Raw genomic sequence first — 18,542 nt, 5'->3', positions numbered from 1 at the left:
AGTGTTGGAACTGATGAGGACAACGAGATTTGTCTGTGTTGTTCCACATGTCATGGGAAACAACTTCTCTGTGCTGTCTTAAGCAGCCTCGACACTTAGGAGGAACAATGTGTGACTTCTGTCTATTTAATGTTAATGTTTTTATTTCTGTAACTCTGGGAATATGATATTGCTGTAGTGAGCGGGTTAGGCGTCTTTTGGAGTTTCCTTGAAAACAAACAAAAGACAATGTTTACATTCAGTATTACTCACCAAAATGCACTATGTGTACCCTTGAGATCTAATAAATGTGTTAAGTGATGTAATACATGCATATAAAATCATTCAACAGGTTTCAAATGGCACACAGTGTCAAATAATGGGGCCTGATGGAATTTATGAAGACCAGAAAATAAAAGAATTAGGGCTGAGCAGAATAGAAACACAGAGTAACTCCGTTGTCACTGGGCAGACTGTCGGGCAAAGACTGGAACACTAAATTATTTAATGTTCTATAACATCCTTGTAGGTCAAGTCTCCATACCCTTCTGCTCAGCATCATGTGTGGTGCTCCTCTGACTGTTAAAGACCATACTTGGGGCAGCAGTTGCTGGTAAGATTCCTTGATTGCTCACCATGCAATCTCGCCATCGCTTTCATTTATTTCTGTCAAACAATGTCTTTATTATATGTATATTCATAATTTCTTCATTTGTCCTCTTCATTATTAGATCTCTATTTTCTATTGACTGTGTGTTTGTGATCTCCCTTGTATTGCACTGCACATTTGTACCTTGTGCAGGTACTAAATAAAGTAAAACAAACAAAAATGCGAGATAAACACAAGCATAGCCCAGGCAACCACTGAACATACGGTTAGGGAATAGCATGCTGGATAGCTAATTCTCGGATCTTTTGCACTCTGATTTAACAGTAAATATGTTGGGGCTCACTGATATCTCTCCCTCTCTGTACACCAGACTACCAGGTCACTTAGGGTGGTTTGGGCACAGAAGGACAGCCAGGAACAGGCACTCAGCAGTGGGCATCGGTCCCACTGATCTTCTATAACCCTTATTTGTTTTCTAACTGTACGTTCAGCGGCTGTCCGGTGTCAATGGGCTGTGCTTGGGATTTTCTTGCAGATGTTTAAAATCTACCAGCGGTCGTGGGGCTGATGCAGTGGACTGTGAGCTGTAGTTGCCCTGTTAAACTCACCACCACGGCCGGCTGTCACAGTTGCAGTGTCTTCACTTCTGTACTGCAACTAAAAGGCAAATTTAAGAAAACATTTAAAGCCAAGTCTCTCCAAGATTTTCAGTAGCCCCCTCTGGGTCCACCATTAAAAATCTCTGGGGACAACCCTGTTAGTGTGTACAGGTTTAATCCTTTTCAAGACAGAAAAATGTTCATTTCCATCTGAAAATGTAATAGAGGGCTGATGTTGCTTCCTAACAGCAAATTCTAATGGCCTCATCAGAAAAAAGGTCTCCATTTACATAAACAAATAATTAACCTTATTCCACTATGTATTTTGAATTAGTGCAAAATCGGCGGGATGTCATCAAAAAATATCAATATACATATATTATGATTGTGTTCTTCAAGAAGCAGTATGATGTAGCACAGAAAAATGCTGTTTAATTTCAGTTTCAGTTGCAGACTAATAAATGTCAACATTTTTTGTTACGCACCAGTATCATTAAAAGTAAAGGGCTTTGGAATGCAGTCATCTGCCAATCAGAATGGAGAATCCAGCACACAAAACAGGCAGGTGTATTAAGCTCCTGAACCATCTCACTGTATTTTTGCTTTCACAGTATTTGTGTGAGAAGCACATACGGGGCATTATAATCCAGAAATGAGAAACCCTCACAAACAACGAGGCAGAGGGAGCAGCAGGGGGGTCGTCCAATCTATCAGGAAAAGGGAAGAGGTGTGTGTGTGCGTGTGTGTGCGCGTGTGCGTGTGTGCGTGTGTGCGTGTTCTTGCGTGGGAGATGTATGTGTGTGTATCAGAGACGAGCTATCAAAGGCAGGGAAAAGATAGACACTGTGGTGGAGTGAAATTATCTGTTGCAAGTTTGATGGAGACATGGCATGAATTAAACATGAGACCATCTCTCTTATTTCTTTCTTTTGAAGGTGCTGTCTCAATCATCACCACTTCCATCCCTCTGCCCCGTGCTTCTGTGCCTCTTAAATATTTGAAGAAGGTCCAGGTGGGGTGAGGAGGGGGTTGGGTGGCTGTGATTGTAATGGGAAGACTGAGGGAAGCTTTTAAGGCAGGACATTGTGTTTGTGTCTTTAAATGTGCATGTGCATGACAAACTGGATGTTGATATCAAACCTACCATTTTGACATGGTTTCATGGAAAAGATCAGTAAACGATAAAGTTTGATGACAACAAAGTTTGGTCCTTGGACTTTCACAAGGTTATCTTACAACACAATGGAGGAGGCTGTCTTAAGTAGGGTTGTGGACTCACATGGCCCACACCGCATTAAAAAATCCCATCAAACACAAGGGGACCAAACAAATCTATCCAACTGAATGAAAACCCTTCAAAACATCATAACAGGTAATGTTCATATATGTTCAATGCATCTATGTTCACATTAGAGACAGTATAACAGTATAAATGTATTACAAAAGTAGGTTAGAGCTTAAGGTGTCTTCTGTCCTTGTCCAGGGCAAGGATTTCATATACAGTATGTGTAAACAAGACTTTCATTCATAAATGTGCATGTTTTTCCAATATTTAAGGACATAAAAAATCCACCCATGTCAGTGCAACCTAGACTCCATAAACTCTGGAATTATTCCTCCTGTAAATTATGACAAAGTGGGAATCCATGACAACTATGCCATAAAAGATATGGGACAAAATCCACAGCCCTTGTTCCATAAAAGAAAATGGGTATATATAGTTGTGGCAGACCGAACACAGGCAAATACGAAAAAAAAAAAAAAAAAATACTTTCATCACATTTTGATTGGTTTAATTGAACGGCTCTTTTTGCCTGTGCTGGAGTGAACGAAGACACACACACAGACCCAATGACCTCTGACCTCTTTACGGAGGAAAGATGTCAAGACCTACATGCCCCAATTTGGTGATGATACCCAACTTTAAATCAGAAAGATCCATCTGTCCACCTCACCCCCATCGTCTCCGGATGACGTCTGATCGCCTCAAATTGCACACCAATAAAACTGAGCTCATGTTTGTGGCTCCCAAGGTGCTGCTCCAGAAGGTCGGTGATTTGCTCCTCAGTGCGGATGGTTCTTGAATCTCACCATCCTCTGTCCGCATACTGGGTGTGACCCTGGACTCTTTGACTTTTGAGGACTTTTTGGCTCCATGTATTCCCACTCTGCAGCCTGTCACTGAACACAGCAAGACAGGAGAACACATGCTGTGTCTCTCCTATGTGGCCTTAGGCCTTAATTATCCTAAATAAGTGAGACCAGCTGCTTCAGTGAACCAACTGTTGTTTTACTGATCTTATTAAAGTATTCTCCTTGTTTGCTTTTTGAATGGTTTTGCTAACATTAATTAATTAATTAATTAATTAATTAATTAATTAATTATATGGGAAGTAGTTTAATACCTACATTTACAGTTCATTTATGCCTTATCATTTATCCACTCTAGTTGTATCTCAGTACAAACGTATATATGTTATTCATTATCCATGTTCCTTAGTGGTACAATAAATATCTTAAATTAAGTCATAATTATTTTTTTTTCCTTTCTGACAGTAATGGAGGTTAATGTAATCATAATTCACAACTTTCAGATATAACATTGATTCATATAATATGGTAAATTTTCCTCCAAACTATTTAATCAATTGATTCATTTATCAATGGAGGTGTTGCCCCTTCTAACGAGTGCTCAATAATATCTCATATGTGGTGGGAAGGCTCATAGTTGCATGTGTATGAAGGAGGTAATTATAAAGCAGGGCTGCCTCCTAAAAGCTGATAATTTCAAATGATTAGTCCAGGAGGGAACTATTATTTTGTCAGTGAAATCAAGCCAATCCGGCTGCTTGTACTACTTGTTATATACTGTCAGATAGGTTAGCTAAATTCCTTTCAAATCAGTCAGTGTTAAAAGCCATTCTATAGCCATCCAACATTTACTCTTTATTACTGAGTGATGAGCATGAGAATAATTGATAATTGAATCTGATGTTTGCACATCAAAGATGATGAGCAAAACCTGTAGTGTGGGACATTTGTAAGTGAATGTCAAGTCCTACAAGAGAGTCTACACAGTGCTGATTATGACAGATTTCTCTTTCCGCATTTAACAGTACAGCAGAGTTTTAAAATCTTGATGTTTTTTGTGCGGCAGTTGCACACAGTGATACGTTTCACATCAACCAGCAAATATTGGTTTGTCAGAACTGAAGGGGCAGCAACTGTAGTGATTAGGAAGACTACAGCATGGAGAGGATGGATAGAAACAGAGGCTTACTGAGAATCATGCCTCGCACAAGCTTTCAGCACTTGTAGTTTTAACATAACACCTGATACATCAGCCTTAACCTATACCTCTGACTTCACCACAATTTCAATGTCTATTGAAGGATGAAGGAGCGGGTGTTCTATCCAGATCATTGTGTGAGGTAAGTCATTAAAAGGTGAGCTAAGACAGACTCCCTGCATTCACAATCACTGGGGGGCTATGTCCATCTCTATGTTTATTTTTGTATATTATGTTTTCGATTATCAATTATCAATTATCTTAAAAAGAGAAACACATGGCCGATTATGGTCTTGGTGATATTATGTGACTAAAACCCCTCCACTAAACGAGAATAAACATATTAATCAGCCCATCCCAATTATCTCTCCCAAACTGAAAACTTCCTCTCTAGCAACTCAATCATAGCAGAGATATAAGAAACAAAAAGCCACCGTATTACCATCTCCAACCACACTACGATAAGCATTAGTTTTTATTAAGCAAACCAACTTTAAACCATCCACACGATGGTATTTTAACACATCAGTACCTGTAAATCTGTCTTCTGTCTTCAGTACATACTTGAGTAGAGAGTTGACATCATCTATTAGAACCAAATGACTCTCCAACAACCTCTCCTTATAGAATATAATATCCCTTATAATATAATATAATATAATATAATATAATATAATATAATATAATATAATATAATATAATATAATATAATATAATATAATATAATAAGAAGAAGCACCATTCTTATCCAAAAGCAACAAAAGACATCATACAATTTGTTGCAATTTCTGTAGCTGAGTGCTTTATACACCCCAAAGGATATATCAAAAACATTTCAAACCTTCTACAGCAATCTCCACACACCAGATTGTACCGCTGACTCAACTAAAGTAAACACATTATTTATAACATTCATTTACCCAAACCAGAAAATCATGCAAATCATGGGGATCCATAATGCTAGATGACTGCTTTACAAGCACTTTTGGACCACCCTATCACCACTATTTATCAACAGGTAACAGAAATGTAGAAACCCTCCAGCATCTCACCACATGTGAATTTAGCACTCATCTCAGTTCACCTCAAACTTAACAAGGATCCTACTTGCTGCACAAGCTACCACCCTACATCACTTATCAGCGAAGACATTGAATCATTTGTAAAGTTCCATCTATCTATTAGAAAAGGTCATCCATATCCTAACTCACATAGCTCAAACTGGTTTTATTAAAAGGCACTCATCAAACAACAGTTTATTCAACTGAATACATATATATTGACTTAAATATATAACAACAAGAGATTGATTCATCAAATCATAAGTTTCAGAAAAAAGAATTTGATCATGTAAACTAGACTAACAATAGACAGGTTTGGTTTTGGAGAGTCACTCATCAAATGCATCTTCCACTATTACTTAGCTAATCAATGACAGCCCAACTGCTCCAGTGGAGCTGCTCTGTGGTCAACAGATCAGGCTGTGGTTTTACTGGTCAGCTACCAGGTGTGTATATGTATATGTTTCCTGGAAAAGAGAGCAACCCGCTCAGTGAACCGACCTTAAATAAACAAAGGTTAAAATAAAACACATTCCAGAACCTGAAAGACTGGATGGGGTCAATTGCCAGTTATTCCCAATACAAAACGTATCACTGTTCCTAAAGCAATACGACCAATATTACCAGGTTGGTTAGATTTAGACTAAATTACACTAGATTAGATTTAAACACTAGGATGTTTTGGATGGTTTCAGCATTGAAAATGCTTGGAATGGTGGGGTTCCTGCTGTGCATACAAACATGTATCAATGACAACAATCAAGTGACTTTGATTTGTGGCCTCTGATCTCACTAATTTGGGGTAGGTAGGTGTCAAGTCTAGATCTTATAGTAGCCTTTGTGTAAGTACGGTATGGAAATATGAAATATAACAGGATATGAGTGGGATCAACAGAGGATAGTCAATACATGATAATGATCATTAATATGTTTAATATGTATAAAACATCAAACCTCGCCATATCAGTGCTGCATGACAATGAATGATCTGATCTTATTTTTAATAACACAGCCAACCCCTTGCCATGTCATCGCTCTCCTGGTTGGAGTGGCTGGGTTTCCAATAGCAACAGGACAAGCAGAGCTGACAGGGTCTCCGTCTGGAAGATTTTATCTGCTGGATGTGTGTAATTACATCTAAGCTGGTCCAGTAAGTCAACATGTCCACATATATCCAATATCCACAGCATATTTAATCATTAAGCCTTATCGAACACAGAGTGCTTAGTTGTTTGTAAAATTGTTTTTGAAAGTGGCACCAGAGAATCAGTTGTGGATGACATGGAAACCACTGTATCAGCTGATACTTTTATAATGTATTTTACTTCAGTCTCTCTCTCTCGAACTCAGCACCGACTGAATAATGTCTGAGCACTGCTTGAACAGAGATGGATGGAAACGTGTGAACAAGTCAGCAGCTGTAAGTCCAACCTGCATCACAGCATCGTGCCAGGCAAGGTTAGTGTGTCCACCCAGTTGATGTATTCCCACGTCATAAACACCCATAACTGTAGAGTCATTCGACTGAGAGTGAATGGCAATTGTACCCATTAACATGAAAGACAAGAGTCAGATTCTAGTGAATGTTAGTGGGGATTTTGTCTGGTGATAAAGGGCTATAAGTTGTGATACTGACACTCAAATATCAGATCAGTACCATGTGGGATGTATTAGGCTGTATGCCTTGCAGGTAGTTGGCATGTTTGTAATACAAAAGTAGAAAAAACTGCTGTTGTTGTTTTGTTCAAGAGCTGAAGCAGCACATCTTGTATGTTATGCATGAGCAAGCAATAAAGTGATTATAAAGATGGTCTTCCTGTATCATTAATATGACACCATGAATTACTCATTGATCAACCTACTCTCACTGATATTCAACTGAACCTTCAGCCATGGTGACTAATCTGCTATTGACATCTGTCCTTAACTAGGCCCGCTTTTAATCCTTATAAGTAGCATGATGACGCTTCCAACTCACTTGTGATTACTTGTGTTTTTATTTTGATTGCTTGAAACGTGCATTAGAGGCTCTCAAGGACACTGACATTTTCATTTCTCACTTTGTGTATTGTCTTGTGTCCCGAAAAGATGATGCACTATGAGACGGGGTGTGAGACTTACCATATCTGTGTCAGACACTGGACCAAAACTGGTCACATAGATGTCGGTTTTCACTTCTGTTACTCTGTCTGCAAACACAAAAAAAAAAAGAAATTCATTGCAGAAAGTTAGCTGTAATTGCAACTCTCCTATTCAGTTTTATACTCCTAAAAGGCAGGGGACTTGCTAGAAATAGATTCATAAAAGATCTGTCAAAATGTAAGTAGCAATGGCTGAGAGTTCCTGACTTTCAGAGCGTAATGTGTGTGACGCTCTAAAATTTGAGTTGGGCTCTTTAGAATGTGTGTAAAACTGCAAAGAAAATAACCGGCACCTAATGGGATTGCCATTGGTCAGTTTGGTTCTGTATTTGTAATATATTTGCTTGGGTGGATGATGCACATCAAGTGGCATCCACATGAATGCCAGGACCCAAAGTTTCCCAGCAGAGCATTGTGTTGCAACAAAATCATCAATGTTGTTCACTTCAACTGTCAATCCTTTCAGTGCTATGGCTGTTCAGTGTATATGGATGCATGTTTAGTGGGTAATTTTAGCATGAGTGAATGTACCCCAAATTAGGTCTATGGAACTGCACATACACAGGTGGGCTAAAATCAGTGAAGTCATCAAAACAGTAATACAGAAATACAGAAAATTGAAGAAATTCAAAGAAGTTGTGGATGGCTCAAACAAAAGTCTTTCACAGAGAAGACTGCACTCAAGGAGGGGAAGGTTCCTGTGAGTTTATGTGACACACTTACAAATGCATTGAAAAGCTGTGTGCATGTTTTATGAATCAGGGAGCATGCTTTATACACTGGATTTGTAAAATGAGAGTAGAGATCAAAATGACTTTTTTTTTTCTCATCTGATCTGAAGAGGGTGCTGTGTACCCCATTACATTTTGTCTTGTGCGGAGGGACCGTTCAGGCACCAAACCTAAATTAGACGTTGAGTGATTGCTGCATATGCAGGCACATACAGCAGGAATGTTGCGGTAATCAGTCAGTCTCGCATTATAGTGCCTGGGGTGTTGAACAAGGCACTGACATCATTTACTCTGCATCGCCCACAAAAAAGATGAACTCCACAAGATGTTTTATTTATTCATTTATTTGTGAAGACCACCGCATCTATCAAACACACACCAACACTCTTAGCAAAACGTTAATCCTGGAACAACTCTTAATATTACTGATACCTACAACACCAGTTTGGCTTCCTACTTTCCATTTTGAATGACTGAGTAGAGAGACCAAATGCTAAATGAGATGTAAAACTACCAAAATTCAACAGGATAAGAAATACGAAAAAAAAAAAAAAAAAATGTATTTGAAGAGGTTGAAGAGCAACATATTCTCACTGCCAGCCCATCAATTATAGCAGCGTGGTTGGTGGTCTTCAGTCTAAAACTGTGATGCTCCACCACCCCTACGGTGTCAGTTTTGTATGTGAAGATTCCAAGGTTACAGGGCACATGTATTATCTTTTTTTTTTTTAAAACAAGGGTTTAAAAAATAGAACTACGTTCTTTGTGCTGGATCTGTTTTAGAAAATAACTGTTGATTGAGAAAGTTGATTGGAAATTGATGAGTCTCAAAGTACAAAAAAAACAAAGCAGGTCTGCGTATCACTTGTTTAATTGATTTTTAATTGAGAATCCAAAATCAGAAAATGAAAAAAGTAATTTGTTATGTCATCATGAATGTGATACAAAAAAAATCATATCATGCATTGTTTTCCATTCTTTTGCCTTAATGCCCAAATCAAACATGGGGTAACACGCAAAAAAAAAAAAAAAAAAAAAAAACGGATCACAGGACATATTTGATTTTAATATTAAAATTATCTGATTTTTGTCACACAGAAGTTATTTATTTTGGTTTTAGTGACTCACACAGTAGGTCTACCCTATTACTGTCTTGTAATATGATGAATGGTGTGACCCCATGCACCCCTATCACTTGTTTCGGCATCATGTAACTTCAGTGATAGGCTAGGATCATAGCGTTGCGTACGTGTTTACTTCAAGATACAAGTTTCAAGATATAAAATTGTTTTGATTTCATTATTTTTATTTCTTCTTATTAAAAAAATCATTCTTTAAAAATGATGTGATAGGCAGTTATAGAAGAACACGTCTGTGTGGTAATTCATCACATCACAATAGCAATGAAACACCGGCGGAACTCCAGACAAATGGGAACAATGAAGCTACAACTGTCTCTCATGGACCACACATAAAATAAGAATTTCTCTGGTGACCTCTATTGTTCAGCAAACAGCTCCCATTTGTCCATGTTTGTTTGCTGCTGTTTTGCTTGTTGCCAAGGCACCAAGCTTTGATGTCAAGTCCAACCAAACAGGACAAGCCAAGCCCATCCAGCCTTACCAAACCATGGTCCCAATCACCATGATCTGCTAGCAACAGCCAATGTTATATTCCTAATGTTGAGTAAATATACTGTATATACTGTATCACTGTTTGAAAAAGAAAATACTGTTTTTAGATACCTGTGTTCATGTGATGGCTGACTGGAGTACAGACGCCACCTTGTACAACAAACCCACACACAGACACAGAATATGCAATTTGGACTGTGACTACAACTCAGCATTAAGACCCTCCTAGACAGAGTGAGGAGGAGGATAGAGAGGGAGGGGCAGCAGCAGGTCAAGTTGTGCAGTTTGTGCCATCAGGTACATGGAGTGGATGGTGAGTCAGCACTTACTACCATCATTTAACACTCCTCAACCCCCATCACCCATTAGCTTACACACAATTCAACTGTCTTTTTTTATGAAGGTATCTTAAAGGGTATACAACTTATTCATCTAAAATGCATGTTTGATGCTTTTTTTTTTTTTTTTTTTTTTCTAATTGATAACTTTCACTTTCACAAGATTCATTTACCTTTAGTTCAAAAGCCAAGAAAAGGAAAACTTGAGTTTTACCCAAAACTAGCAGTTGGTCTGTGGAATAGCTGTTGGGTTTATCAAAGATGCAAGCAAAGCAATACAGCAAATAGAATAATTACAGCAGAAGGTGTTTAACGATTCATTTTTAAATGTTACAGTTACAGCTGAAAATGACGACATGAAAAAACACCTTTGATGGTTTCACGAACCTCTGAAACGCAAATTAATCACCAGTCGTCTACTCAGAAGTGACAGCTGTTTCTAGCGCATGGTGAGAATAGTAGGCTACTTTGCAGATTCCACAGTCAAGAATAAACTTGACATAATCTGCATGCACAGAGATCCAAACGATGAGCACACCGGCTTCTACTCCATATTAGATTTGTCAAGCTTTGATTTTAAAACTCAGGACAACATTCCTTGGTCTTAATTATTGCCACTAACTATGACATTTTTTTTTATTTTTTTTTAACTCTTGTTCACCTCCATTATCTGTCCATGGCATTTCTATACATTCATGCCTTAACCAAAGTCAATTTACACATCAAAATCTGATTACTAGTCAGTTCTATTCTGCCTCTGGAAACAGCTGTATACTGGCCTCTGGGGATTGAGGTGAGCTTTGTCAATACTGAGAAAATAAGCCTGACCCGGGTTATATCAACTTGGGTTAGTACAATTTCTAACGGACAGTCTGACTTAAGACTGCAGGTTATACCAGGCAGGAGGAGTCTAATGACTGGCTCATAGGGAGGTAATGTCAAGATAAGTATATCATTCTCTGCTGGTACGATGTTTCCCTTTTTATTATTCTTATGAGCTCCCCAACATTATGAATGTGTAATAGTAAATCACCAGAGAACTCTTTTGCTGGTGCACATACACAAGTATATGTGTAGACTTCACTGTCTTACCTCCCAGGCCTGGTCTCAGTCTGTTGTCGTATCCATCCAGCAGACTGTCCAGGATCTTGGTGAAGGTTGTGATGTCTTTGGAGTTCTGTGTTGAATTGGAATCTGCTTTTGACCTAAATAAAAGACAAATGTATGATTCTCGACGAAGAGAAAGAACAATACAGACTTCGCTTAACTACCACTGAGAACTGTGGGGGTTGATACCTCTTAGTAATCCCCACCTACATAATTAAATCCATTTAACCTAGATTATTCTGCACTAAATGGATTGGATATGTTGTAGTTTTGCATTTACTGCATGTCGAATGTTGATACACATTTCAAATCAAAATATGCAAAATATTTGAAAATGCTTGAAATTTAAACCCTTCAGAACAAAGCTGATGTATTGTCATTCCAAAAAACCTTGAAGCAACAAATCATTACAGTTCTTACTGTAAGCAAGACACAATCACATTTTTTTTTTCTTCAGAATTATAGATTCCGCAGTGTTACAGTGTATTTATAAAGAATAGTTCAAGATTTTTGCAAATATGCTTATTTGCTCTGTGAGTGTTAAAAGTGGGCTCCACCAGGCTGTTGTTAGCCTAGCTTAGCACAACACATGTGTCCAAAGATGAGACACATGTGCTGGAACTATTTCTTGACAAACTATGTTGAAAATGTTAACTTAAAATTCAAATATGTAAGAAAGTTGATTTTTGAGTTTCATTCCCATCTCAATAACTACTGATGCGTTGGGATTGGAGGTTGGGCCAGCCACCATCTCAAAGCATCAGTATTTGACAGGTTCGGAATTCTTACAAATTGGACCTTTAAAAGATAAAACAGATCTACCAAACACAACATGAGAAAGTGGCACCTTCATAAAAGTTAGAAGACATGTGCAGCGTTTGAGAGTAATGAAGTTAACTGAGTTTCTCAGTGACTGTTATAATCATGTATGTTGCTGTTGATGCCGTTTACACTGTGGCAGGACAGAAAATCGGTCATCTCCTCCAACTGTCCTCAGGTTTTCACTTTTCAGACAAGAGCATCAGGTCAAAGATACCTATAGTGTAAATGATTCCTCTTGTGTATGTTAGTGCACACTGTACTGATACATCCTCAGTATGAAAATGGACACTGTAGATTGGAAAGAATAAAGATGTGCATTTCATTGTGTGCATTCCATAGTCTGAAGTGTTGCCATTGTTTTTAACAGTGATTGTGATCAACCTCATGAGTTAATTCACCCACTGTAGCTAATAGGGCAGCTTGTTACAGATCGTCCACTGAATCCACTTTAACGCTGCGACTAATGATTATTTCCTTTGTCGGTCAAACTCTTGATCAGTGTTTCCAGATCATGCCCTCAAATGTCAGCAAATCAGCAAATATTCACATTTCACAACCTTGAATTACTTCTGACTTAAACATTTTTAAAAATCACAAAAAGTAATCCATCTATTAGCAGAACAGTTGGTGATACGTTAATGGTTCACCACTACAAGATTACTACTCTTTAAAAGTGAGACATTTAATCTCATATTAAAAATTAAAGAATTGTGGTTCTCTGAGGCAGAAGATAGTCAGTGAATGAAGCCCTGCTCCTCTATTGCAGCTCTTTACTCTGCTGCAGCTTTTAAAACACACAAGTCAGAGTTGGAATTTCCTTTATTCCATTCTTTATATCTGAGTAATAAATGACCAGGACAATGAATGTCTGTAGCACGTTGGTCCTCTTTTCTATTTGATGGTTGATAAACCGAATAGATTTAATTGATCGCATTATGATTTGCATTTGCTGTTCTGTTCATGTGGAACGCAGTTTCTACGTTGTACGTGTAAAAATGTAATTCAGCACTACAGCGTTGAAGACGAATGGGGATGCAGTTCGGATTAATGTGGGTTAAAAAATAAACTTTTTAGAGGAGATTTGCTCGTTAGTCTAGAAGCAGCCCTCTCCGTCTAATTGGAACACTGACTGCCAATTCCAAAAGTTGAGATCTGTTCAAATAAATACATGTTTGGTCTAAGATACGTTTGAGATTTGTTCTCCACAAATAATCTTGTAATTGTTCGATGTTTTATTATTTTTTTTTTTAACGAGGTCTGAAATTGCGCTTTCTAGGTGGACGGAGCCGAGCGCACAGCCCGGCCGGCCGCCGGGAGGGACGTCTTATTAAAGATTCTCATATTAAAGCGCTTTATTAACAGTATTAATGAAGCGGCGGTGTCAGCACAGCTGCTCACCCAAACGCTCCGTGATCAGCCTTCAGGTCTGAACAGCCCCCGAGCCGGGTACGCTGCTGCGCGCACGGTGACAGTATTCTCTGCGTTAATGTGGAAATAAAATAAAATTAAAATAAAATAAAACACAAATCACTGATATGAAACTTACCGTGTCTGCCACAGTACGATCAAAGACACAAACACAGACATGGAACGTGAGCTCCATCGTCCTCTCATAGCTGAAGCCTGCGAACAAGACGGAGAAGGCTTTCAGTGCGCGTAATTTCATGGTAGAGCGGCACAAAGCACCTTACAGCTGTTACCGCCGCACAGACATCTCCATAAAGACAGACATTTCACCGATTTAGTTTCCTCACACCGGTGTTCTCCTCAGTTCAGTGAATCCAACACTCTGCGGAACAACTCTCTACCCAAACACCGCCTGAACAAAGAGCTTTCCTCACAACGTCCAAATAAGTGAAATCTGTCGAACGATAAACGCTGCCCACCTGAAACGCGACAGGTGTCCGCGGGGTTCGCCTGGTCGGTGGCTGGAGAGATGAACGAGCCTTCCACGCCAAAAAAAAATAAATAAATAAATAAAAAGGAGTCGTAACCCAGAGAGATGAGCGCAGTTACTGTCCGTCCATCATGTCAGCTCCTCCGACAGGGAAGTCCCCACAGCTCACCCACAGCTAACCTCAGAGTCAACTGTACAGAGAGCAGCGCCCTACTGTAGCACTGCGCGCCCACAGAGACAAACGTCTCAGGCGGAGTTGTCCGCCTGCAGGGAAGCCTTCATTTCACGGTGATGAGGTATTCGTGCGTACTGCTGCCGCTCACCGCGAGGATCAGCCGTTCAAGTTCAACCTGGAATGTGCGAACGTCACACACGGTTATTAACCGCTGTTGTGGTTACTAGAATTCCATCTCAGTTGATTGGTGTAGAAACAGGGAGAAACAAGAGGCACGGCAACATGTGGAAAACTTACAGTGGTCAAAAACAACCACTGAGAAATCCAGAGAGGGCCAGCTATGGCGTTCAGTAGAGAGTATACCTCCGCGGAGGCCCAGCAATCCCTTTTTAATACCATCAAACCTGATCGACAAACAGACTTGACGGCTCTGCATCACTCTGAATTTAAAACCACTCATTACTGCTCAGGATTAACATCAAAGTGTATTCATTCATAGATACCAGCATTACTGAGAGATGAATGAAGATGTTGAATACGTGTTTTATGTTAAAGAAAGATATTCCTGGATCCAGATCCACACCATCAGTTAATGGGGTCTGGTCTGGGCCACCCATTCTGCATCCAAATTTCACGTAAACCACTTTCGTAGTTTTGTTTTATCTAATCCTGCTGGCCATCCACCAAATCAACCAACAAGTCAGCATCAGTGAAAACACAATCTACTGGTGGAGATCATAAGAAACATTCATTACAAGGAAAACAAAAACTGTGACTGTTCTGTTATTACGAGTATTTCAACTGTTCCCCAGTGTTGTTACCATGTGTTACAAAATGAAAATGTGTTGTGCATTCAGCTTCAGGACAGATAAAGCCCTGACACCAAGGCTTAGCCCAGAACTAGCCAGTATTGGCCCACTCGTGTAACCATATTGATGGGCGGAAGCTGGCCCAGCACTGGACGGGACCAGATGCTACTAACTGGAGCAAACTCTCAGGGCAGTCTGACCATCAACAAAGCCAAATCAGACAACATGCTCACGAGCCAACTTACATCAGGCTTCTCCAATGGCTGAAATGCATTCAGCAGAGCTCAGCTGCATAAAGAATTGCAGCACTCATTTCCTAATATATAATATATATAAAATATAATATAATATAGGTCTAAATGTATGCTACAGTGACCCTGATCTCACAGTATATTTGCAAAAGGACATATTTTGTAGAGGACTCCCAAGTGTGTCAGTCGACCACACCGAGACATCACTTTCTGTTGGGTGACGGTGGAACGGAGGACAGCTCTGACATACGCATCAGGGATGCTACGAATAAGATTTTTAAGTATAAAACATCAGACATGTTTTTTTTTTTTTTTGTTTGGCATAATAAACCATGGCATTATAGATTATAGATGTTCATAAATAAATGAATAACACATGGCAAACACTTTTAGCACAGGAATATGAAATTAAAAAAAAAAAAACAGAATAAAGCTTGCTTTTGATCCCCATTTCCTGCCTCCTGTGTGCGTGTGTGTGTGTGTGTGTGTGTGTGTGTGTGTGTGTGTGTGTGTGTGTGTGTGTGTGTGTGTGTGTGTATGTAGGCAGAAATCACTGGTTAGGAGGTTATCTGAGGAGATGCTGGTGGTCCACTGTGCCTTTTTACGTGAGTGTCAAAGGACGACAGTCACAAGTGGAACGAAGGGCATAATTTCCAGAATGAAAGCTGGATTTTGTGAACACACTTTGAGAAAAAAGGAAGGAAAAGAAAAGCAGGAGATGAGCTGCAGAGGCAAAGAAAGCTGAAAGGTCGTAAATGTCTCAAGTAATAGTCCCTGATGGCAGCAACCTTCACAAACCCCCCCCCAAAAAAGGGACAGTACTAACTATTCACAACCACACAGAGAATACATTTGGGTGCGCAGCTCTCTCCTGCGAGCAGGGTTTTGGTGTCAGTAAAGGTGCTCCACGATTTGATGTCAGGGGGCGGCTGCAAGGAAGGAACAAAACACGTATATCAGATCAAAACAATGTACCTGCAAAAGGTCAAGTGCTCCAGTAATTAGGGAGGTAGCCATCTTCAGGGAAACAGTCTTGTGTCTTTGACATTTAAGATAATCCAGGGTTATAAGCTTTGTCTCATTTACAATGAACCACATAAGCCTCCAAATAAACAAGACTAAACGCCAAAAGCCCTGCTACACAGTCCTAACTGATGCAACACAAGGACAGAGGGACAAAGGTGTAAAGTTTGTGGCTGCAGAAAAGAGTCTGCAAGGTCTCAGTCTCAGTATTCCTCAAGCAAACTTTCGATACAGACATTGAGGCCCGCTTGATGCAGCAGTCGGCCAGGTGTATGGAGGAGGAGACCACCAAGTTTAACACTGAATGAGGAGGGACTGTGTATCTCCATGTGTAAATTCTGGCACTAAGAGAGCAAAGGCATTCATAAGAAGCACAGTTTGTGGAGAGATATTGGCTTTTAGTTTTGCCTTTAAACGGCCCATTCAGAAGCGTTAACATCATGGGTTGAACTGAACAGCACGCAGGAGTGAGAGTGAAGCTTGGCTCAAGTTCAATCAAGACGATCTCGCATAGATGCTGTTGTATTATGTTTGTGCAATCAGGTGATCATGAAAAGTTTCTTTTAGTTCGGTTGAATACGTTACTAGGAACAAAAATGATGTCATGCAAATTTCTCAGTCAATATCGGAACAAGGAGGATGCTGAAGCCTGAGTCTTATTTTCACCCACTCTATGATAAAATAACCAAGAACATCAGCAGTCCCAAAGAGAGAAAAATATACTATACATTATTCTTGAAATCAAAATCCTTAATTATTTTACATTTTAAAAAAATTGGATACTATGTTAGCAGCAGCAGTGTCTGTGTGGACACCTGTGTTCCCACCCTCACTGTGAGCCCAACCACCGTGCACAGGAAACTAACTGTGTCTGCTTGTAATTGCTATATCAGTCCTTCAGTTAATACCCAAAGCACAAGACCAGCAGTGATGGTTTTACCATCATTGATCGCAGAACAAATCTTGAGCTGATCTAGCAGCATGGCCATTCTCTTGCCAGCGCTGATGACTGCTCGTGATGTGGGCCGCGCATTTCCTGGCTTTGTTAGGGCAGAGCTTCTGAAAGGGTCATAGAGTGGATCCAGGCATTAAGTGCAAATGCTTAGTCATAGGCACAGTCACAGTGGCGTGAACATGGTTACAAAAGGCACAGCAGCCACACAGGCTAATGTGTGTGTGTGTGTGTGTGTGTGTGAAAGATGAGAGAAGTGATTTTGGCAGAATAAAGGAGTCTAGTGACAAGGAAGCGTACTTTGTCATGGATACTACTAACAGTCATGTTTGATTGGCAGGTGGGTATCTGTTAAAAAAACACATTCATGTGGTATGATTACTTCTTACAGTTATAGAGAAAAAACTACATTTACTCAAATTGCATACAACTAACTGACATACTGGTGTGGCTTTAAAAGATCATCGGTCCTCTATAAGGACATTTGGTACTGAAGTTCTCCCTCCTGGTTTCCAGCTACAGCAGTAAAAGTTCATACAATTTTTGAGACTAGCATAGTGGAGCAACGAAAACGAAACGAAACGAAACGAAACGAAACGAAACGAAACGAAACGAAACGAAACGAAACGAAGCATAGTGGAGCATTTGGCAGCAGGAGATGGAGCCCAAACCAGAGCTAAACGCAGTACAACAAACCAACGACCCTCTCTCAACAATGAGCAATGCTCAAACAACAAGAACACACAAGGTTTGTGAGATTGTGAGGACCAGAACAGGGATCATGTGTCTGGTTTCACCACTGTCTTCCTCAGTCTTCTTTTTTTGTCCTTTCCACTTTTGATGTTCCCCTCAGCACAAGAGATACATACATCCAACTCTGGACTGGAAGCGTGCCATCCCTCATTCAACTCCACAGTAGTTCTCATATACGTTTTATCTGTAAATGTTTTTTCAGTCAACTCCATCAAATATGTATCAAGCTCTTAGGTAACCATTTCACAGATGGCAACAACATGAACCATGATGCTCTGCTTATAGTTGAACTTGACAGCTGGATGAGTCATGACAGGTTCAGTCCAGTATGAAGAATTCTGCCTAAGGCTATCTGAAGAGCTCCATCTTGG

The 18,542-nt window shown here is 39.7% G+C and overlaps 1 protein-coding gene across 1 annotated transcript in view; it reads right to left on the bottom strand.

Moving 5' to 3' along the window:
* The window catches only part of gabra2a (gamma-aminobutyric acid type A receptor subunit alpha2a), a 33,504-nt gene extending 18,760 nt beyond the window's left edge, over positions 1-14,744 (bottom strand). The window contains exons 1-4 of the mRNA XM_037072814.1: positions 14,198-14,744; positions 13,858-13,934; positions 11,475-11,587; positions 7,660-7,727 (exon numbers count right to left, since the gene is read on the bottom strand). Of these exons, the coding sequence (XP_036928709.1) occupies positions 7,660-7,727; positions 11,475-11,587; positions 13,858-13,925 (249 nt within the window). The 5' untranslated portion in view covers positions 13,926-13,934; positions 14,198-14,744. The remainder of the gene's footprint in view (positions 1-7,659; positions 7,728-11,474; positions 11,588-13,857; positions 13,935-14,197) is intronic.
* Between the last annotated feature and the right edge of the window lie 3,798 nt (positions 14,745-18,542).

Source organism: Acanthopagrus latus, chromosome 16, assembly GCF_904848185.1.
Source record: "Acanthopagrus latus isolate v.2019 chromosome 16, fAcaLat1.1, whole genome shotgun sequence".
Lineage (NCBI taxonomy): Eukaryota > Metazoa > Chordata > Actinopteri > Spariformes > Sparidae > Acanthopagrus > Acanthopagrus latus.
Note: the sequence above shows the minus strand (reverse complement) of the source record. Positions and strands in the feature narration are given on the sequence as shown.